The sequence below is a fragment of the Bacillus rossius genome, chromosome 2 (genome assembly GCF_032445375.1).
Source record: "Bacillus rossius redtenbacheri isolate Brsri chromosome 2, Brsri_v3, whole genome shotgun sequence".
Taxonomy (NCBI): Eukaryota; Metazoa; Arthropoda; class Insecta; order Phasmatodea; family Bacillidae; genus Bacillus; species Bacillus rossius.
In genome coordinates this window covers 133666314-133687819 of record NC_086331.1, presented here as the reverse complement: position 1 = coordinate 133687819, position 21506 = coordinate 133666314, and the positions used below count along the sequence as shown (strand labels likewise).

The 21506-nt window shown below is 32.7% G+C and overlaps 1 protein-coding gene and 1 long non-coding RNA gene across 6 annotated transcripts in view; one reads left to right on the top strand and one right to left on the bottom strand.

The window, feature by feature from the left end:
• Nucleotides 1–1508: 1508 nt before the first annotated feature.
• Nucleotides 1509–12802, top strand: LOC134529859 (uncharacterized). Its single transcript, XR_010074720.1, has 5 exons — nucleotides 1509–1644; nucleotides 2841–3076; nucleotides 6864–7028; nucleotides 9958–10101; nucleotides 12068–12802. It is a non-coding gene; the product is annotated as an uncharacterized LOC134529859 (long non-coding RNA).
• Nucleotides 12803–14921: 2119 nt separating this feature from the next.
• The window catches only part of LOC134529858 (myelin regulatory factor), a 103006-nt gene continuing 96421 nt past the window's right edge, over nucleotides 14922–21506 (bottom strand). For all 5 annotated transcript variants that reach the window (XM_063364373.1, XM_063364375.1, XM_063364376.1 and 2 more), the window contains exon 23: nucleotides 14922–21015. In XM_063364373.1, coding sequence (XP_063220443.1) covers nucleotides 20932–21015 — 84 coding nt within the window. In that variant the 3' untranslated portion in view covers nucleotides 14922–20931. The remainder of the gene's footprint in view (nucleotides 21016–21506) is intronic.

The window sequence follows — 21506 nt, the reverse complement described above, 5'->3', positions numbered from 1 at the left end:
AAATACGTATTTTATTAATGCATAATGTTAAATTATGTTTTTAAAATAGTTTTTGAACTGTTTTTTATTTATTAAATGTACGTACAAAATTGAATTCATTGTTATTGTTTAAGAAGGTAATTTTGTTTGTCCCAATACCGCAGGATCTAGGGCTCCATATTGTATAGGATCTGGGGTGTTACTTTTATTCCAGATTAATCGAAATATTTTGAATTCCGCCCCCACCCCTCCAAAATATTTTTTTAATTAGAATCGTTCGGAGAATAACTTAGTTTATCATCTATCCATCAAATTAATAACTTATTCTGAAGTCCAACAAAAACACATAACCTAACAACCCCATGTTTACTTGTAGATTGTCAAATAATAATTTTCGACTAAAATTTTTCACATCGTTTCTAGGCTTAATATTTTCACAGTGCGGCACCCAACATCTTCCAAAAGTTTTCTTCTTAACTTTTTCCATCTCAAATTTTTAAATAACTCAAAGTAATACCAAATTGCATTCGTTTCAAATTCAAACTATAACAGTTTTAAATTTTTAAACGAACAGTGGCACCAAAACCTACATTCAAAATATCAAAGAAATAATGTATTTAACATGAATGATTTTAAACAAGTAAACTAAAGTAAATTTCGAAAATAAAATCAGATTCCTTCATCAAAGTTAAATTATTCAACATAAAATTATAAAATTAATTAGTTTAAAATAGCTTTCTCACATTGGCACAAGTCTTTTCCACAGTCTTTAATAAGCCATCGTAGGCCCTATCTAGTGACTATCCCCTGGGCGGGGCCTTAGCAGCCCCGGGCCACCGATGACCAAGTTTCCCGCGCGAAGTACGCAGAGTGCGGGAACAACTAGGGCTGAGATTTGCGGCGAAGTCGCACAGTGAACCATATTATTTTACGTAAGAAACAAATCGAGGAAGTTACTTTGATTCACAATCAACAATTAGTGATTAAATGCATAAATAACAATGTTTGGGGGCTATATTCTGTGTATGAGTACTGAGTACATACACTGCAGCGACGGATGAATATATCAACACCAATCGATAGCTGCGACCCATCGACCTCATTGTCGTTCTCTTCACTGCACTCACTCACACTACCGATGGGTTCGTTGTATCCACTCATCAATGAGGGCGAGCTACAATGTGGCAAAACGGCTTGTGCGACAGAGAGACACTTACGGTTGGCGTCAAAATATAGGTCAATGCCACCACAAGAAGTATACTTCGGCACTAACGCACCTAAAGAAGTTTACTTTCAAAAAATCTTCGAGGAGTTAGCAACAGCATAAATGTTACAACCAAATATTGCACAAACTTTTTCAGCAATAATAAACAACTACAATTGAAGAAAACTTGGAAAAAACGTACATTCTAAACAGCCAAATTACCCTTTCATTAATGCTCAATCGCCGCAATATCAGTCGATACCACTAGAATGCGCAAAAAACGTAGCTTCTTTTTTAAAAAGCTACTTTCATATATTGGCCTACTACACTACGCGATCTTTGGCTTTCCATAACACACACAATTGCCGTAAAACAACAATAAACAATTCACCAATGAAAGGTTTTGAAATAATTTGAATGTAAGAACATTTGTCTTTTGTATCAAAATAAACATCACTAAGGTAGGTACAACTGAGAACCACATTATTTTTAAACTCCGTTACCAATACACACACTTAGGACTTATTTCATGTTGTTTTATTATAATACTTGTTAATATTCACGTAAAAATAAAAATAACGTAATTCTTAGAAGTCAGCAGTAATTATGAAACACTGTTTTCAGAGTAAATAAAGGAAGGTTTGAGAAGTGTTAACATCACTTTCGGAATTATCATATTTCTGTCTATGATAAAGCAGTGACTCTTTAACTATTTACACTTTACCTTTAATACACTTTATTTAATAATTTATTTATTAATTATTTTGGTCATGTATTCATTTAGTAAATGTAATATTTGGCACTTTGATGTAAAACCAACTATGAATACATATTAGTTTAACTACCTATTCATATCAATGAAAACGAAACATATAAAAAGCAGTACAGTACCTAAGACATATAAATAGCCTTTAATTAAACTGGTTTTGTAATAAGAAGGACTGATATTTTTTTAATAGTGAATAGCTGTTCTGGTAGATCATCCTATATTTTACATGTCATGTAGGTGAAAGGTAAAATTCTTACGTCACTGCTTTTCTGTAAATAAAATAATAAAATTCTAAAATTGATTTTGCCCAGTACTACAGACATTCTTCTACTTACCCTGAAAACAGTATTTCAAAATTCTTACTGGTTTCTGAGAACTTATCATATAGCTTACATTACAATACCTGCAGGTGCTGCCATTTTTTTTCCTTTCCTGGGTGAGTATTATGTACCCTGTTGTATTTCAGCATTCACCATCGTACATACACCATTTTGAAATTAATAAATGTAAAAAAATGGAATCGTAATTTAATTAACAAAAGATTTTTGTTTTCCGGTAAAATAAATCTTACCTGCTTTTGCACTATGAAACTAAAAAAAATAAAAAATTTATTTGTGCAATAACTATTCACTATGTTATTGCTAGCAACTATATAGCAGCTGTTTTTATTTTCTTCAGAAATATTTAAAGTTAAAAATTTCATTATAATGATCAAATTTAGTTTTTAGTATTAAAATATAGTTTCACATAAGTGTTAAACTTACAAACTTGTCTGTTTTAAATATAAATATAGCTTGTTTATATTCATAAATATTTATTTCTGGTAAGATATTTTTAAACATTCACTTTTATTTTTTTTTAATATAATCTCCATAACTTTTTTTTCAGCCAGCATGATGTGCTCTTCGCAGTTAAAAATTCCTCAAAATTTTCCGGACATTTTAAAGGAATACTCCAAAGATGCTATTCGAACTCAGCCCTATGATATTTTGGAGTGGTCTGCAGCTTATTTTAGAGCAAAGGCTTCTGGTGAAATTCCACCAGTGAAAGAAAGATTGGAATTTCCTCCAGTTGTTACATCTGCTGGCCTTACTCCAGAATATTTGAAGATGCTACTCAAGAAGGTTCGTTTAGTCAAATTTTAGTTTGCCAATAAACATTAACCCTTTCCTGTCTAGAAATGTAAAAAAATTGAATTTTGTAATTTTTATTTCATTTTTATATTTAAGTAGGCATAAAAGGAGGCCATAATTTTTTCCAAATTTTTTTATTTATATTTAATATTTTTTTTAATGATGGGACTTTTAAGTCCTGACAGGCATTTATCATATGTCCAGCTCAACAAACAAAAAAAAAGGGCGCTCCAGACTGGTGCAGTGCTGCCGTTTTAGTGCTGCAACCTCTTGGCTGTCAATCGAACTTCTTCGACAACTGGCAGAGCGGAGCTATACAGGGACCCAGAGGTCCCGACAGTCAGCATGTGGTTTCAAACATGCACACACTATTTCTATGGGGCTTCAAACATTGTGGGACTCACAAGTACCGCCAGGCAGGAAAGGGTTAAATACCTGCTTGGTAATTAAAATCTCAGGAGCTTATGCAGAATTTCATTTTAGGAGGGTGGAAGAACCACTCTGCCCACTGTTTGCTTTAAAATTCTTTTCTTTTGTTGGTGGTAATAATAGATTTTTATAAGATTTTTTATGATTTAGAAGGAAGGGGGGGGGGGGGGGTCGATTTTCATGCCCCACTGCATATGCCACTGAAAATAGTTTGATCGCTGTTAGGGATGCATGTATTTTTATACAGATGTGCATGAGGCTGTGATTCTGTCTCTGATTTGAGTCAGTCTGTTTGAAAAGGCCATATTTCCTGCAAATTAAATTTGTTAGGAGATAAAAAAAGGGCTATTTCTCTGTAGATATAGCAATTTTAAATGAACTCTGCATGTTGAAATGATATAGAAGCAATATAGAAATTGTATTTTCACAAGGCAAGCATTTTATTTCTTATTTCAGAAGCTATGCCTTATATTAAGTGACATTCTGTCATAAACTTTTTAATTTACTAATTTACCATTGCTTATAAAGTTGAAGATTTTTTTAATATAACAATTGTAATGTAATCAAACTTTTTAGGATAGATAATTGCTACCTATTGTGAATGTTGGTAGGGTATATGAAACAAAGTACATGTACTTATATTATACTATTACGTTTGAACTCAGAAAAAATTTATTCGTATATTTTTACCATGCAATTTAAGCTTGTAGGTAAGTATTGTTACAAGTGGGGAAACTCAGGTACAAGAGAATAGCCCAAATAATTAATTAAAGTTTGTTTATTAGCTAATATTCACAAAATTAATTTAAATACAACAATTAAAATGTTTGTCCACAAATTAATCACACTTTCGTAAGTCCACTGTCGAGCCGAGCTGTTACCATGCACCTCAGCTCAGTCCCAACGCACTGCTTCGCGCTACTCACTCATCCACTGTGTCGTTAAACCGTGTCAAGTCGTCGATATGCGCACCGACACTGTCGCTCGTCGCCCGCTATCGCTCGCCCTCTTCACTTCATTGCTCTGCGAGGCCTCCCGGACTTTATACCTCTCAGTCCCACCTTAGAAGTGTATTGTAGCCCTTCAGAGTTTGTCTTCATCAGAACGTCTTAACATTCAAAGCTGGAGAACAATGGCATCCTAGTTACGCCTGTTCAGGCGACGGGGCTCTGGCGACCAAGGGAAACAGAGCTGCTCCGGACTCAATGGGAAAGTGCTGGGGAGGGAAACAGAGGTGTGGTTGTCAGAAAGCTGCCAGTAATGCAAAGTCCATGTAGGGTTAAGGTAGAAGCAGAGGAACAGGCACTACCTTATAATGCTCCTCCAGGATTGATTGATTGATTGATTAATTGATTGATTGATACACTTGTGATTGGGCTTCCGCCCGGTGGCAAGGAGTCCCCCCCAGCATCAACTTCTAAATCGTTCAACAGACTACCATGGGTAAACAGAAAATCATAGGTCATAGACATACAAACAGCAGTTGTGTGTCATTTCTCTATGTCCACCACACTGTCATATAGTGCTATCCATTTTGATTTAACTCATGGACAACATATCACCCTTTGTTCAGCCCAGGCAACGCCAGGTACTGCAACTAGTATCATATATTATTTTATTTCTATTAATTATGTCCATGCAAAATTAAAGTTAGTTTTTTTATTACACCAAGTAAGTATAACTTCTAATGCTTGTGCATAAGTACACGCACCTTAAAAAACATTTTATACCAATTTTATTTTTTAGTTTAATTATACTGTAAATACCTTCTAGTGATCTTAAATTGTATTGTTTTTATTTTAATTTTATTGCAGCCCGGTGGACTCACGGGTTCGACCAGACTGCAAGCTATTAGGGTGAAAAAATGTAGTTATTCAGAGAGGTAGGTATGTTGCTTAGAAAACAGGACCAACCACATTCGTTACCCTGTTTATGAATTTATTAATAAATGTATGAGTATCAATTCTTAACAAAATAACGTGAACCGTTATGATATGTACGCTGTACAGAAAAAATGTTACATTAAAATACAAAACTATTAAAATACGACAATATCAAAAGGGCGGGCTACGCAGGCCATAAAAATGATTCCAAGAAACACTGATACAATTTAGACAAAATCAAACAGGTAAGCCCTAACACGGAGGTTCGGTGTGGCCAGGGGAGAGGTTACACAAGCCCGAACACGATATTGGCTCGCGCAACAAATAATGCGAAAGATGTTAAACTGCAAACAAATGAGTTAATTAAGGAACTGATAACAGCTCCACGACAAAACAAGGCGGCCAATATCGGGGCGGCGTACACAAAAGGTACAGCAATCAATAAATTTATTAATACAAGAAATAAACATTACGTTCACCAGTGGCAATGCAAACCACATACGAAGACTGGCAGTACAGCGAGACACAAAGAGAAAGGCCCATACTAGCCCAAATGGCTCAACAAACAACGTGGCTGAATAAAGTTAACTTACACGGGCGAGACAAAGGTATGTGAAAAAAGTGCACGGCCACATCGTGCAGCAAGAGTGACGTTACCGAATGCAAGTTACAGTCATCGCTGATACTGACCAGTACAAGCTGCTTCCCCGACCGCAACCGAACGACCCGAGACGAGAGCTTGCAGGCCCTTATAAGCACAAGTAGAGGGTGCTGGAGCTGCGGCGGACTAACACACTACAGGGGAAGGTGTGGGGATGCGGAGGGGAAATCTAACCATCGAAAGAGGTAGCCAGGGAGGGGGAAACGAGGAAGGGAGGGGAAGGAATCGCTCAGCTGTACGGCGACGCAAGAAGCATATGCTTCTTTATTTTTAAAAATATTATTACTAATATTTTTTGGAATAAATGTAAACTTTTTGCATATTTCATTATCTTGTAGCAATTGAAGTATTGAAATAGCACTATAATGAAGGATAAAAGCTATGTACAGTAGTGAACGAATGGAGTGTAGTTGGAAGCAACAGACACTGTGTAATGATTGGTGGTATATTAAATTAGTTTCACTTCTCCGAGCCCACAGTAATCATGGGGGTTCTATGGCCTTAAGCCTCTTTGCATAATAGTGCAATGTGAAACCCTATCTTAAACCTTTTAGTGTGTCTGGTGTTTTCATAGATATAGGTGCCACCCATCTCCAACCTTTCATACCAAAGGTTTTAGGTTTAAATCCCATGTGAGGCATGAAAATGTATGTGTGGTGAATTTTATTCCAATAGTATGTTAAGTTTTATGTGTAAACCACCCTCAAATTTGCTTCTAGGGTAAAAGTAGAGGTCTATACCTATTAAAAATCAGTATTATGATGGCATTATGTATAATTTTGAAATACTATTTTTCTACTGTTAGTTTGGCTTCAGTGATACAATGACCATTACAAAAGATGCTGTGACTGAGCAGTGGAAAAATTTATGCCTGAAAGAAGATAAGCTTCTGGAAATTTTGGATTGGAATCACACTGATTTGGTGGACTGGCCAAAGTTTATTGCCGTAGCAGCTGGTTATGTTGGAAAGGTGAGCGATTATGAACAACACTAATGTGATAAAAAAAAAAGGTTGAAAATAATAATTTGTGCTTGCATTTGGAAAAGTATAATCTTTGAAGTCATATTTTACTTTTCTGTTAGTTTATGTAATGTGTTTCGGATTGAAAGTTACTGTTTTAATTTTTTTTATTGTTAATATTATTTGTTGCAATATTTAAAACCACAGAAGATTGATTTACCGCAGAAGTATAATTTTCAACGAGAATTTGAGTAATTTTACAAGTTTTTCTATCAAACTGATTATGACTGTTATAATTTGAAATATAATGATGATGTTTTCATAGAAACATTTTCACGTTATTTTTTGCATGTACATAAGTATTTGAACTTTTCTTTGTACATTGGAGTTACGTAGTTATATTTCCACTGTATCTCATTTTATATGAAGAAAAAAAAAATGACCACCATTAGATCTTTGTATTAGAAATTTGTATCAAGATATGTTTTTCTTTTTTGGCTTGACAACAAGAAGCCCAAACAGATTATTTTCAATTACAGTACCTATCTAGAAGTCAAATTTTATTTATTTTATTTATTTATTCTTTGCTGTTTTACAATTGTTAGGTGATAAAACAAAACAAAAATGCTATGAATACATAATTAAATGCTAGGTAAACTTCATACTTATGCAATACAATAAAAACAGAGAAAGATAATCCTATGTGAAAAAGCAGTACAGTGCATAAATTTAACATAGCCTTTAGTTAAACCAGTTTTGCAGTAGGAAGGCCTCAGATGTTTCTTGAACGAGATAGCTCTCCAGGAAGATCATTCCACATTTTACATGCCATTGTAGGTGAGTGTAGGGGCTCCGATTTGATCAGGTGTTCACTACAGAAATCCAACAGTGACAGAAAAGTTAATTCCAAAAATAATAATTATAAATGTTTTCAGCATTTTAAAATTTATTGATGATTTTTGTATTCTTAGCTTTTAAAGTAAAAAATAAATGATTCAGAAGTAAATATGAAATGTGTTCTTTAATAAAAGCTATTTTTACTCTTTTATGATATGCTCAATTCATGAACTCTTAATGCAAAATGATAGGCAAACACTTTTGCATTAATTGCATACATTAAATATGAAATTTTATTTGTTATTTTTGTTGACATTCATGTGGTTGTATTGTTAATGTGCAGTAATTAAAAATATAGTTTCTTATGTCAGAAAATTGACTCTGTTTAAAGTTTGTTTATTACTAAAGAGCTACGAATTAATTTTTTTTACATTAGGTTTCAGTGAGTGGCTTCATTATCTGAATGAGGTGCTGCATCTGTTTCATGTTTCAGCTATAATGAGACACCATATTTCATTATACCATTATTCAGATCTTTAGTTTCATCATATTAAACATACATCTGATGACATACTACAACCTCTGACCTTTCTGGATGTTCAACGACCCAATAGGCACTTTGGCCTCAGAGCCTGGCCATACGACATTTTACATCTTTCCCCTTTATAATAAAAACAAAGAAATAAACATAATAAATAGACACATCAAACAAAACATTAAAAACTTTTCTCAATTCACAACCAATTAAAACCCAAAAGGCTGCATGTTTAAACTTTAACTTACATATAAAAATCTTTGTACTTTCCTGGTAATGTTACATTTCGACCACTAGTAGTGACAAACTCATCATTGTTCTACTCTCCGGTATCTTCCCTAACTTTTCATTCATGTCAAGCAAGCCTATATTATCAATCAGCAATCATAAATGTGGAACTTACTTGTTTCTTTGTTCATTTTGACAGTTATTATCCTTACCTTTATTATGATGGATAGCATTCTCATAACTTTCCTCTGGATGCTCTACTGATTCGTTCATAGAATTTCTTAAATGTGAGACACTAGCCAATTAATTGAAGCATTGAACAATATTTCGCCGATTATCTTCACTCAAATTATCGAAACACCTGAATCTTGAGCAGTTACACAGTGCTCCTTGTTCATGAGTTATAAGGTTCAATATTTTCATGACATCTTCAGTTCTTCTGGTCTTCTTTCTTTTCTTTATTGATTTATTAACTATCGTTTTCATCCTTATCAGAGTCGGAAAGCTCTTTAAAATAAATGTTTTTCACTCAAAGTCAACGTCAATAACACACGGGAATCCTAATCTCAAAATTACAGCTCTCAATGTTAGGACAATCCTTCTTCTTTATCAATATGTTATGGACATTCCCAGTTTCATTCCCCTCGGGCATGGACTAAAACACATTTTTAGTGACATCTGTTAATATTTTGTAGAAACTATTGATTGAAAATGAAATTGCCATGTTTAAAAGAGTAAAACACAACAATTGTGACATTCCCTGTTCTTTTCCTGTACCCTTCATTTGTAGAAGGAGCTGACTAGTGAAGGAGTTCAATGGTCCTCCCACTCTTGCATAAAACTGAGAGTTTCAGGACAGGACAATGCAATTAAGTGGATGGTACTGAGTTGTGCCAAGACTTGTGTTGCACGAGGGAAGTTAGCTGAGAACACCAGTGTGATGCAAGTCGGAAGTTCAGCAGCCAAGACAGTTTATTGATACTTACCACCTACCTTGTTGGTAGCTAACATGGTTTCAACAATTGCTATGAATCTGAAAAGTAACTTTTTTTTTAAATAGTACAGTGAAAAATTATTTTTTAAACACTTCTTAATTTATATGAAAAGAGAATGTGAAATTAAAAAAATGTTGAAAAGAGGAAAAGCTGTGCTGAGTCTTCATTAACACAATGCAAAAAAGAGAATATTTAATCTGGTGGTATAAAAAGGAAGTTTTACTGTAACTGTTACTTAAACTATGTTTTAACATTTAGTCATCCTACATATAACTTTGTTTGAGATTTCAGATTAGTAGCATAAGTTAGTTTTAAAAATGTTGTGTAATTATTTGTTTTATAGTCATTGACTGAAACAATGGTGCTGCTGATCAGACTGTTAGGAAGCAGTAGTGACACTGAAGTCGCCAGAATTCCAACTCAACTGTTTTGTGATCTCTATTCGTTTCTGGCAAGTCTAGGTGCTGGGACTGGTTTTCCACAAAAAGTAAGTACATGGCTGTTGAAGGTTTTTTGAGTGCCCTCATTATAATTTTTTTAATATTTGTAAATTTTATTCAAAGGCAAAACACTTAAAACATTTTGTTGTTTTGGTTTTCAAGTGTTGTTTAGTTGCATAGTGTTGATTATTGGAGGTTTATTTTGGCCGGTATGTAGGCTTGCAGGCACCTACAGTGTTTGAGTGGTCAGATCACTTTCCTCCCACCAAGGCAATCTATATATTATACCCAACTGGCATTTAACTTGGATTTTTTGCAATTGGAAAACATATATTGTTACGGATTATTAAAACAAAATAATAATCACAGTGGGAAAACTACTGGGTTCGTGAATGGATAGCACAGTTAAAGATTTTACTACACAGTTTTATTGATTGACAATATTTACATCACTAACAAATAATCTTCAAAAAATGCCTAATAATAAATTACATTTAAAAATGTTTATTCCCCAGTCACTCGGTTTTTACACACCGCACACCTCGCTGGGCTGCACCTCTGGCGCAACTCTCGCCGCAGCACCCCTCGTGGGCCTACGTCGCGGGACTCCGTCGTCGCACTTCCCTTCGCCGAGGATCCGCTCGACGTTTCGCTTGGAACTTCTCTCTGGACTCTTGCCGCACCCACGGCACTCTCGCCACCCAACTATCGCCGAGAAACTCGCTCGCCGAGGAACTCCTCACCCTTGGAACTCTGCCTCACCCGCGGCACTATCGCCCGGACTATCGCCCCAGAACTAAACTCTACTGCCAAGGAACTCCGCCGCACCTGCGACACTATTGCACAGACTCTCTCGCCCAGTCTCTCGCCCCGGAACTCTGCCGCACCTGTGGCACTATCGCCGCGGGAAAACTCTCTCACCGGCCGCCGTCCTGGGCTTATATAGGCCCAGGCGCCACTTCAGGAGTCGCGAGCGCGGCTGGGGCCAGTCGCGTCATCCTGCGCCGACCTGATGCCAGAAATATCGAGACAGGCGTCGGAGACTTGCGCGACGGCCCACGGAACTCCCCAGCTGCAAGGTGTCAGGTTGAGGGGGGAGGGGGGAAGCGACGACCCTTGTAATCCACCAGGCGCGCGCGGCATGTCTCACGTTGTGGCGGCCATGCGGGGCCGCCAGCCAGGCCCTGCTCACGTTCGTAACAATATGTTACAGTGAGTTACTCTCACTTCTCCCATCAATGCCTTCCGTCACTGCTTCATCTGGCAGTTTCAACCTCTATCTGTCTTTAATGCTGTCGATTGTGATGAAATATTCACTTCATTCATATTCCAATCGAGAGCGCTCCCAATTTAGCTGTATGCACAGTACACGTAGTGTTCTCGCAGTGAAGAAAGACATCCCAAAATATTTTTATCATCAATGCCTTTAGATTATTTCATGGAACGAGTGCAGAGATGATATCATTGATATTATTCAAGTTAAAATAATATTGTCAAAGCATTGGTTTTAGAAAATGGTGTGTCATGGGAAATAAGTGTGGCCACTTATTCAGTGTTCTGTGTCTTGTATTTTCTTGGCACAGCAAAGCAACTGACCCAGTTGACTGAACTTTCTGTAGGTTATTTGGCAGTTTGCTGTGGATTTTACTTCTTCACTGGAAAGGTATAGGTGGTTGAATATTGTAAAAAAAAACTCAAGCAATTTTCTTTCGCCTACATATTCTCTTAAACATTTGCTATGGAAATTTTGTGGATGGGAACCAAGCCAATACAAAAAAAATTTTTTTTCACTCAGTAGCAAAGTTTTTGTGCCTTTTTTTGAAGCTCTTGCATTTAACATTTTTTTTCTCCATACAATATTTTATTTGTAGCTTATAATATTTAGCATCTACATATGGCTTGGGAAACAATTTTAGTTTCAGTTTTCATCTTTTTTTTTGGTAAGATATAATTTTTGAGTAAAACATATATGAAGTATCACTCAAGATGGTTGGTACTAATTACATGTTGCAGAAAGAATTCTGTGAGAATGATACTGCAGCTGCCGGCAACAGCATGAAGCGAGATGTGCCTGGGATTGGCCCAAAAGTTCCAGCAGAACAAATTAATGATGTTATTCAATATGTGATGCAGAAGGGAGATGGACAAGGAAACATGATCACGACTGAAAACCTTTTGGATTTGTTGTGTCCCCCACTTGATGCACACTTGTAACTCCACTCTCTCACCCACCAGTGCACATTGTTTCAATGATAAAAATGATGTTGATGAGAATATTTGATTTTTGCTTATATATATATATTAGTGAAAGTATTAAAATATGATCATTTATTTTATATATAGTGAATCTAATAACAAAGTGCGTCACTTTATAAAATATCTCACTTTATGCTACAGTATGTATTTTAGATCTCTACGAGATGTTGAACATTTATTTCAATCTTAGAATAAAGTATTTACTTTAATTGTTTGGTATCAAAACTCTGAAACTTCTTCAGGTATGAGAAATCACCATGTATGGCACTGGCTGTTAGGTGGACATAGTTATCTCAATAACTTTGCAGATGCATGTTTATTGTTATAACTAAAAATAGTCAAACTGAAGTAAAAAAAGACTGTAGATTTGGGTTTTCTTTTGGTACTTTGCTTGTGCTGTGAAATTTAAGACATAGTTGTATTTATTTGATATTTATTTGTAAGATTGTATTTTTGTTTTATACCACATTAAAAGTTATATTAAAAGAGGAAGTATTTCAGTTTGTGAAACATTCTATAATAATTACAAATTTTATCTTGAGATTTTGTTTATTTGGAATTTTATAAAAGCATGTTTTGAGGTGGTAAGTAAGCACCCTGTGACGCGCTCTGCCGTCAGTGCTGTGTCTTAAAGACGTTGCTTTATGACTTCAACCAGCAAGATGGATGGCATATATTCTTGCGCAATTTAGATGTTACATTTCAGCCACCCAGATACAGGCTGGCAGCGTCTCAGATTTAAATTAGTGATATTGTTGACGTGACTTACGTCCCGCGGTGTAACCCGAGCTGCAGTCCTATGCGACTGCGGGGTCAGACCTAGTCTCACGAAGCTCCCATAATTGACTTGTTTTAATTGATTAGTAAATGCCATAGAGTTAGTATTTTTCAACCTCTTTTCTTATTTTTGGAGCTTTGCCCCGCATCTTGCCGTGTGCTCTTTGAGTGGGGGGGAAGGGGGGAATCTCCCATCCAACAATTCTCATTTCAATACAAAGTTATTTTTTGCAAGCGTTAAGATTTATTCCACGTCTGGAGAGCAATGATACTAAGTCTTTTTTAGATTTTCTGATATCCGCATCTCGTTAGGAAGGCAGAGACGCCTTGTGTCTCACGGAGCAGGCTAATGCACCAGACACAGGCTCTGACAATTACAGGTGTGCCAACTTTTCACAGAAAATTTACCTTTAAGTAAAACGTGAATCACCCTTTTCATATTTTAGGAATTTTATTTATTATGAAGCCCCCCTTAGCAGGTGTTACCGATGTGAGATTAGCTAAATTTATATCGTAAAACCATTTGAATGGATGGTTACGAATTACATATTTTAAATTTAGGTTGTTAACCTAACTGATTATTCACACTATTTTATGGTACTTTAATGTAGCTACATTAACCTATTTTTGATGTATCTTAACCATTAAAATGAAAAACTACCAAAAAATTATTTAACATAATTTAGTTTTTTTTACAAAATTATTAGAAAACATGACATAAATAAAGAAAAAGTTTCTATTTAATTTTTTTCAGATGCACCTCAATTCTTAACCACCAAATAAATTAGAATGTATGACTGACTGCAATTGACTCAGATAATATAATAATATATGCTGTAAAAACCATGTCCCACTGTTAGAATAAGTAGTTTATTATGCAATAATTAATTTCATAACCACAAAATTATTTATAATTTTTGGCACATCCAAAATTTTATCTTTCTTCAAATAAAACCTGTGTCAAAACTAAATTCCTATTTATTAGTGGTAGGTCACCAAAATATTCCTATAAATAATTATTCTTTAAATAATTCATACTAAATACAAACAAGTACAAATGGATACCACTTATCTCGTGGAGTTGGGAATTATAAGGAGATAGCATGCTGTTACATAGTTGAAGAGATTATTTAACTTCGTCATTGCCATATTATTCCGCCCAAAGCATTGCGGAAATGGTGCTTGACCACGTGTGATGAAGGTTGATAAGTATAAGTTAGAATCTCCACCGTTAAAAACAGTTACTTTCATAAACAAAGTAATTTAAAACTGTTTCCACGCCGCAAAAACTGCACTTCAGCTAATGTTTTGGGCTATAACCAATATGACGCAACAATTAGCCAAAGGAAAAAAAAATGGCTTCACACTCTTACCATGTAATCATGCAGACATGGCCATCCCAGACTTACCTTGTTACAAAAACAAACTTCGGCAGAATGGCGCACAAATCTAGAAGTATGTCAATAATTATATTACATATAATAATTGATTATGCTGTAATTAAATGTGAAATTCTTTTTTAAATGTCACTTAGAATATTCATCCACACAAAACACAAAAATCTGTCATAAACACTATAGGGCTTTTAGGTTTTTTATAAGTGCATTAAGTAGATAATTTATTTAAATGCTAAGCTAAACTTCTTGTTTATAGTTACACACTATAGATATATTGTTCCTGTTGAAAATATAAATGTATATTTTCAAAACTTAAATTTTCTGGGCTAGTTGTGTTATAGTATGAAGTACGTTTGATGCGTAATTGACTTATAATCTAAAAATGATATCTCTAATAAGCCGATAAGGTACTTAATCAAGAAAAATAATACCCCAAATAAAATTCTGACAAAATTTATTTCACTTTTTGTGTATACAGAGAAAGACTATTCCTCCCTAATATGAATGAGAACTAGTATACATTTTACATTTTCCATTTTCTTACTTTCCTTTTTACATTAACAACTAATCTGCTAGCAACATGTTAAATAATTGCATTTAGTTCAATATCATTACCTGTTACATGACAGTCATATTACTGAGACAGTGACACATAATATCATATACCCCTAGGTACAAAATATTTCTCAAATAAACTTAAAAGCTTTCGTGATAAATTATTTGTTGTTAGTTCCTTATATTTCCAGTTTCAGAAATACAATTTTTGTAGGACATGTAATGCAACAAACTTAATACTACGACACTATTACATGCGTGAAAGTTTTGTGCAAGCCAAGCTTTGTACAGATGCAACACTAAGGAAGATATAAAACTTACGTATTACATGATTCAACAAACTTAATGATTATTACAGATTATAGTTTACACTTTGGTTTTGTATTTATTTTGCCATTTCTTGTAGTCAATTGTTGAAAATAAAATATTTAGTAAAATGTGTGTTCTTTTTTCCATTTACAAGACAATACCTCATCTATTTGAATACAATTTTGTAGAATTTTTTTCGGTGGCAAGTCACTTAAAGAAAAATAATGATTTCTACATACGTACGTACCTTACTACATTCTGAATACCTTTCAACAGTTATTAATATGTATATTTCATAAAAAACAATATTTAATCTTATTGAATTTAATTGTGATGTCTTGAATTCAAACAAGAGCAATATTGCATGCTGTTAGATGAAATATAACAATGGAATCAACATCATACCTTATATATCGCTGTATGAACTAAAATGAGTCATTGTATTATAAATTTTAAGGATAAACATGAAACATCTAAAAGTCACTACATATTGTAATACAAATTTGTAATCTTTCACATTAAAAGTAATATTAAACTAACAAAAGTAACTTACCTAATGTATATTTATAATAATTATTTTTGTTGAATATGAGAATATGAATGTGACTACAAGTATTTTACAATTGTTACAAATACTAGCTTAACTAGCTTTAACAACAGTAGTAAAGTTGGTATCTTTAAAATATCACTGTATTACTTTTTCAGAAACATAGCAATTTGTACTTGCACAGATATAATCTTTTAATGTATGTATAAGTTAAAAGACAAAATTATAGTTTCAGTGTTATAATTAGGCAGGCTTTCATGGACAGGTAAGCAATAACTTCACAGATAATCAAGTTAAGAATATCTCCCTTATTTTTTTTTTCTATACTTGTGACAGTCTGATAACTTGAATGGTGGTGCCGTAGCACCAAAGTGTTTCTAAGTATTTAATACAATGCAAGAAATAATAATTAAAGATAACCATGAGTATGATAATGAATTCAAAATAGTTGTATATAATATTTTTAAAATAAGATACAGACTTGGCAGCCGGGAAACTGGCTGCAATCTTGAATTTATACCACTTTTGAAGGAATCTTGTTTGCTACTTTCAGTTAGAATTTAAACTCAAATTCTCTCGATAACCCAAACTATAATTCCTCTCAAGTGTATTTGAAACATTAAAAAATTCTTACCTCGATCAATTTGGTGGTGTTATTAAATTTTAAAACAAGTATGTAAAGTTTTAAAATGCACTGGCAGGCTATCTCGCTTAGATAATTCACTGTTCCCTCAACCGCGAGTGTTCGTGGTTGCGAAAGATTTCACTAGAGTCAGTGTCGTAGTAAACTGTGTAAAAATAAATTAGGTTAGCATGTGGCAAGCATGGCTAAAGGTGAAATTTATATTTAAGTAAGATTTGGAGGGGAATATGTTATTGGTGAGCTACCAAAAATACAAAACAAGGTTAAATTATTTAAAAGTGCTAATGGAACTGCCAAAATGATTACAAAATACAGTTTGAAATACTTCATTAGACAGGTGGTACTGACATAAACTCATACAATTAGTCACGTTGTGTACGCTTGTAGACCCATGAATTTTTATCTGCGTTCAAAAGTAAATATGATTTTTTTTGTATGTTGAAATTAATATTACTTCAAAATAAATAAATTAACATCATTCAAGTAAATTTTAATATGTAAAGGGAACAAGTATTCTTGAATGAACTAGTAATGATAATGTGATATTTAACAAACCCCTCACTAAACAAGTGTTATATGAGCATAAATTAAATATAATTGAGATTAAAAATACTTTTTAAGTAGAAAATGAACTAAAAATTGATGAAAAATTAAATTATATCAATCACATTTTCAATACTTTATGTGGCTTATACATTTACAGTTTATGTTGGTTTAAATGATTTTTGTATGAGCGACACTGGTGGACATTTTTTCATGTTTCAGTAAAGTGAAAATTAAAAAAAATACACAATAGCTAAACTGATAGAAATCAGCATAAATTAATGGAGAATTCACAGAGAGAATTATACAGTGGTTTCACATAAACCCGTTCAATTATTTCATAAAAACTTCCTCTTTATATTTTAAATATAGAATTTTTCGCATTTCTTAAAGCTGCAGAAATCAAGGACGAAATTGTTGAAGTTTCACGGATAATTTTCTTTAATGAAGCCAGAAAATGGTTCTTCTTATTACATTTGAGATTTGCACAACTTGAAAAGATTTCAATAGATCAGAAATCTGCTTCTATTGAGATTAATATTTGTATGAAGAGTTTTTTTACACCTTACCGGACCTTGTGAGAGTTATAAGATTTTGGAGGGTGACAAACTCCGGCTGTTTTTATTGGAGTTAAATTAAAAATAATTTTGTAACATTTATTTTAATGAGCTCTATTCGTGATATCTTGTAAGTGGATGAATTTGCAAAGTTTCTAATTTTAAAAAAAGTTATACTCTTATGTTATTGCCACATTTCCCAACAAGAAAATCTACTAACATAAGTTTATTGTGCAGAATATGAAATTAAAAATAAAACATTTTACTGTAGATCTTGAATTATTAACCATTTGGTAATGCCAATTATTACTAACAGAAATACGTATGTCGGGAAGGTACAGACTGAATAAATAAGAAAACATACTTTAAATAAAATTTGGATCAAAATACTATTACAAACAACATATATGTTTTAATTTATGCTTTCTTGTACTGTGGTTTAATTTATGATGTTACATAGTTTGAACAAGTGTTTCGTAACTAAGATATTATAGGAAAAAAAAGATAGAGGTCACAGTTACTACTACAGCAGATCACGCAATGAGAAACACTTTCACTGAGCATTTTCAAGTTGTGCTAGTAAAAAAATTAACAATTTTAAATTAATTTAGTAAGTATTAGACCAATTTTGAGGAATTATATTTCTCTGTTATATTTAACCTAGGTAAATCATATTTGTGTTGCTATTTTGAAATTTCTGCTGTACATTTTTAAGTATAAGAAGATCATCTCAATTTTTACCCTCAACATATAGCAGTTATATGCTCAGACACATATTATTATTTTATTCTAATTCATTATGTGTGTTTATTTTGACCTATGTCTTGTTACTCCTCTGACAAGAAAATAGAATTACAATTAACATTCAAGGAATGTGTGTTTGTGCAACAATTTTTGCAACATTGTTTTATTGAAGTCTTTCGCGAAAGCCACCAGCACAAAAACTCCGTGTATTTTTTTTTTTTGTTTACTTCGACCCCATAAGCTTAACCCAGCATTCATCCCTAGTTTTACTTTTCTAATATTTTACTTAAAAGGAGACATATGAAAGTGCTAAAAATGTCAATATTTATTTCCAAAAATATTCCTTCTGGATTATCTGTAATATACATTAAGGAATATTTTGTGTTAGTTTAAAAAGTTTGATAAAGTTTGATTGTAGTTAAAAATTATTTTTGTTTCTAAGAATAGATTATCATATTGTGTATGTTGTTTTAATTAAAATTTTACCTTACAATTAAAAAAAAAATCAAATGCCTGCAGTCAAACGGTAACCAGCCAACAGGTAAACCATTAGCAACATTTAATTAGAATATGTTTTATTATATTTTTATGGTTTTAAATGATATTCGACATCAAACTTTTGGTCGAATAATTATTTTATTTTAATTTTAAAATTATATTAGAAATTCATCTTGTAAGACATATTTAAAAAATGTAATAACATAATTTTAATTGGCTTGGTTTTGATTAGTAAAATTATTGTTTTTCCTAAATTAAAATACATATCACAAAAATGAAGAAAGCAACACTGAACACTTAAATACCTTCATATTTAGGAAAATGGGCTCCAAACATCTTGATATGATTCATGTAAGGGGTAAGGATCAACATTTTCATCATCACCATTAAAGATTATGCTTAGCACAAAACTGCTACTTACACACAATAAAAATGTAAAGATTTTTGGTAAAGTTTTTGAGATACGTTTCTTCTGTGTTATATAAATAAAAAGATGGCACGTACAAACGTCTTCCTAAAATAATTATAGATTATTATTGCATTATATTTAATTTAACAATGAAAGTAGTTTTTCATTAATTTTTCAAGAAACTAGAATAATTTTGTGTGTTATTTTACATTATTGAATTTATTATTTTCTGAGTTAAAATTAAAGTATTTTTTTAATGTTATGTGAAAATATTTATACTTTATACAATTTCTATAGTAATTATTCATTAAAAAATATATTATTCTATTCATTCACCTAAATAATTAAAAATGTTTGAAATAAATATATGACAATTAATATGCAGTGATAATTATTTCTTATGGAACTATGTTACCAATTTTGAATTATCAAAAAGAGAAACATAATGGTCTTAAAGAAATTTTGGAGAAAAATATTTTAACCCTGAAATAATAATTTAAGATGCTTTCAGTTTCATTCAAGAAAATTTGTAGTATTTTACTGAATATTTACTAAAGGTTTTACTAAATATTAATAAACATTCAATACACAAAGTTGCTTTCCATCTCCCCCAAGCTGCAGTCTGTTCTGTAAGACATAAAACATAACTACTCTGACAGTTTGTGATTTACAAATGTAATAGAGATAATGTTTCATGCACATTTTAAAAATGTCATGCATTTTGTATCAGAAAAGTTGTGAGGCTAAGGATTTCTTAACTATACATGTGAAATGTAAGCAGTATAAATCCTACCCTTTAACCATAGCACTTGGAAATTGTCATATAGGCAAAATATATTAAATATAATTTTTCATGTTTTCAGATGTGGTCATTTTCTTTAAATACTATCTACATCACAGTTCCTTTTAAAATTCAGCACTGTCTGATCTACTGAATCTGAAGTTCATACTATCCATGTTGCAAACACGTGCAAACGTTTTATAATAACGATCTAAACATGGTTGCTATAGTAATATACTTTTATCTGCTTATTGATATTCTACTAAAATTACTGTATGTTCGCACTTATATTGTACTGATAATATCATTTTATTATTATTAGTATAAGTATTACAGATGTTAAGACATTCCCATATCTAGAAGTATAAAACATGGTTTATTAATTTTATCAACACAATAAACTCTGTATACATAAAACAAAATCACATTTAATACACACATACATAAGTTTTCACACTTCTTGAATATATGACTGATTGGTTTTTAGCAGTTAAGTATATGCAAAATCAGGCCAAATAGAATCTAATTTTCATTTATTTATGCATATAGTATGTACACATTAAGTCTAATTTATGAATTTCATTATCAGAGGCAAATGTTCCAGTCAGTAACTTCAGTATGCATACAGTTTTATATATGTTAGGTGGTAACGAGAACTAATAAAATCATTTAAATTAAATATGAACTGCATAAGACTCCTCTTCTGATGCAGTTGTTGGTTAAAATTCATTAAAAACTGAGTAATCCATAACATAACAGTATCTCAATGCTTGAGAGTCACAGATAAACTTCTTGTTTTCATGCAAAATGCACAACTGTTTTCTAAATAAAACTTTGCACTGAAAGGAACCTATTACAATGTCATTCAGTACAGTCTCTGTAAAACTTAAGGTTGTATTCTAGGTATTCACTTCCAAGTTTACTTGGTGGTAGATCACATGCATTCTGGAAAAAAAAAATTGCATACATTAGTTGACATTGTATGGAAACAGAAAGACATTAGAGTAGTAAATAAATAGGCATTCTACTGGAAAGCGAGTGAGAAGTTGGAGCCGGTGTCCACTATCTTTGATTATGATGCCACGGCCGCCATCTTGGTTGACCTTAACTTTCAAAATGTTGCCAAAAATGCCAAAATGGAAAATTCACAAAAAATGTTTTTAAAAAATCTGAAAATTCAAAAGTTTTCAATTATCAAAGGAAAATTTCCCATAAAAATTTTATAATATTCTTAACTACTCAAAATGGTTTTTGCCTTTAAAAGAACTGAATGTCCCCAAAGGTGCTTAAATTTCTCATCTACCAGCCGTCATTAAGCAGCTGGAGACCTTTGATATTGAACTTTAAAAATTCTCCAAATATTTGCCAAAACTAACTGAAAATTCACCAAAATTTGCCAAAATAACTCAAAAATTCTCATTTTTCATCAAAAAAAT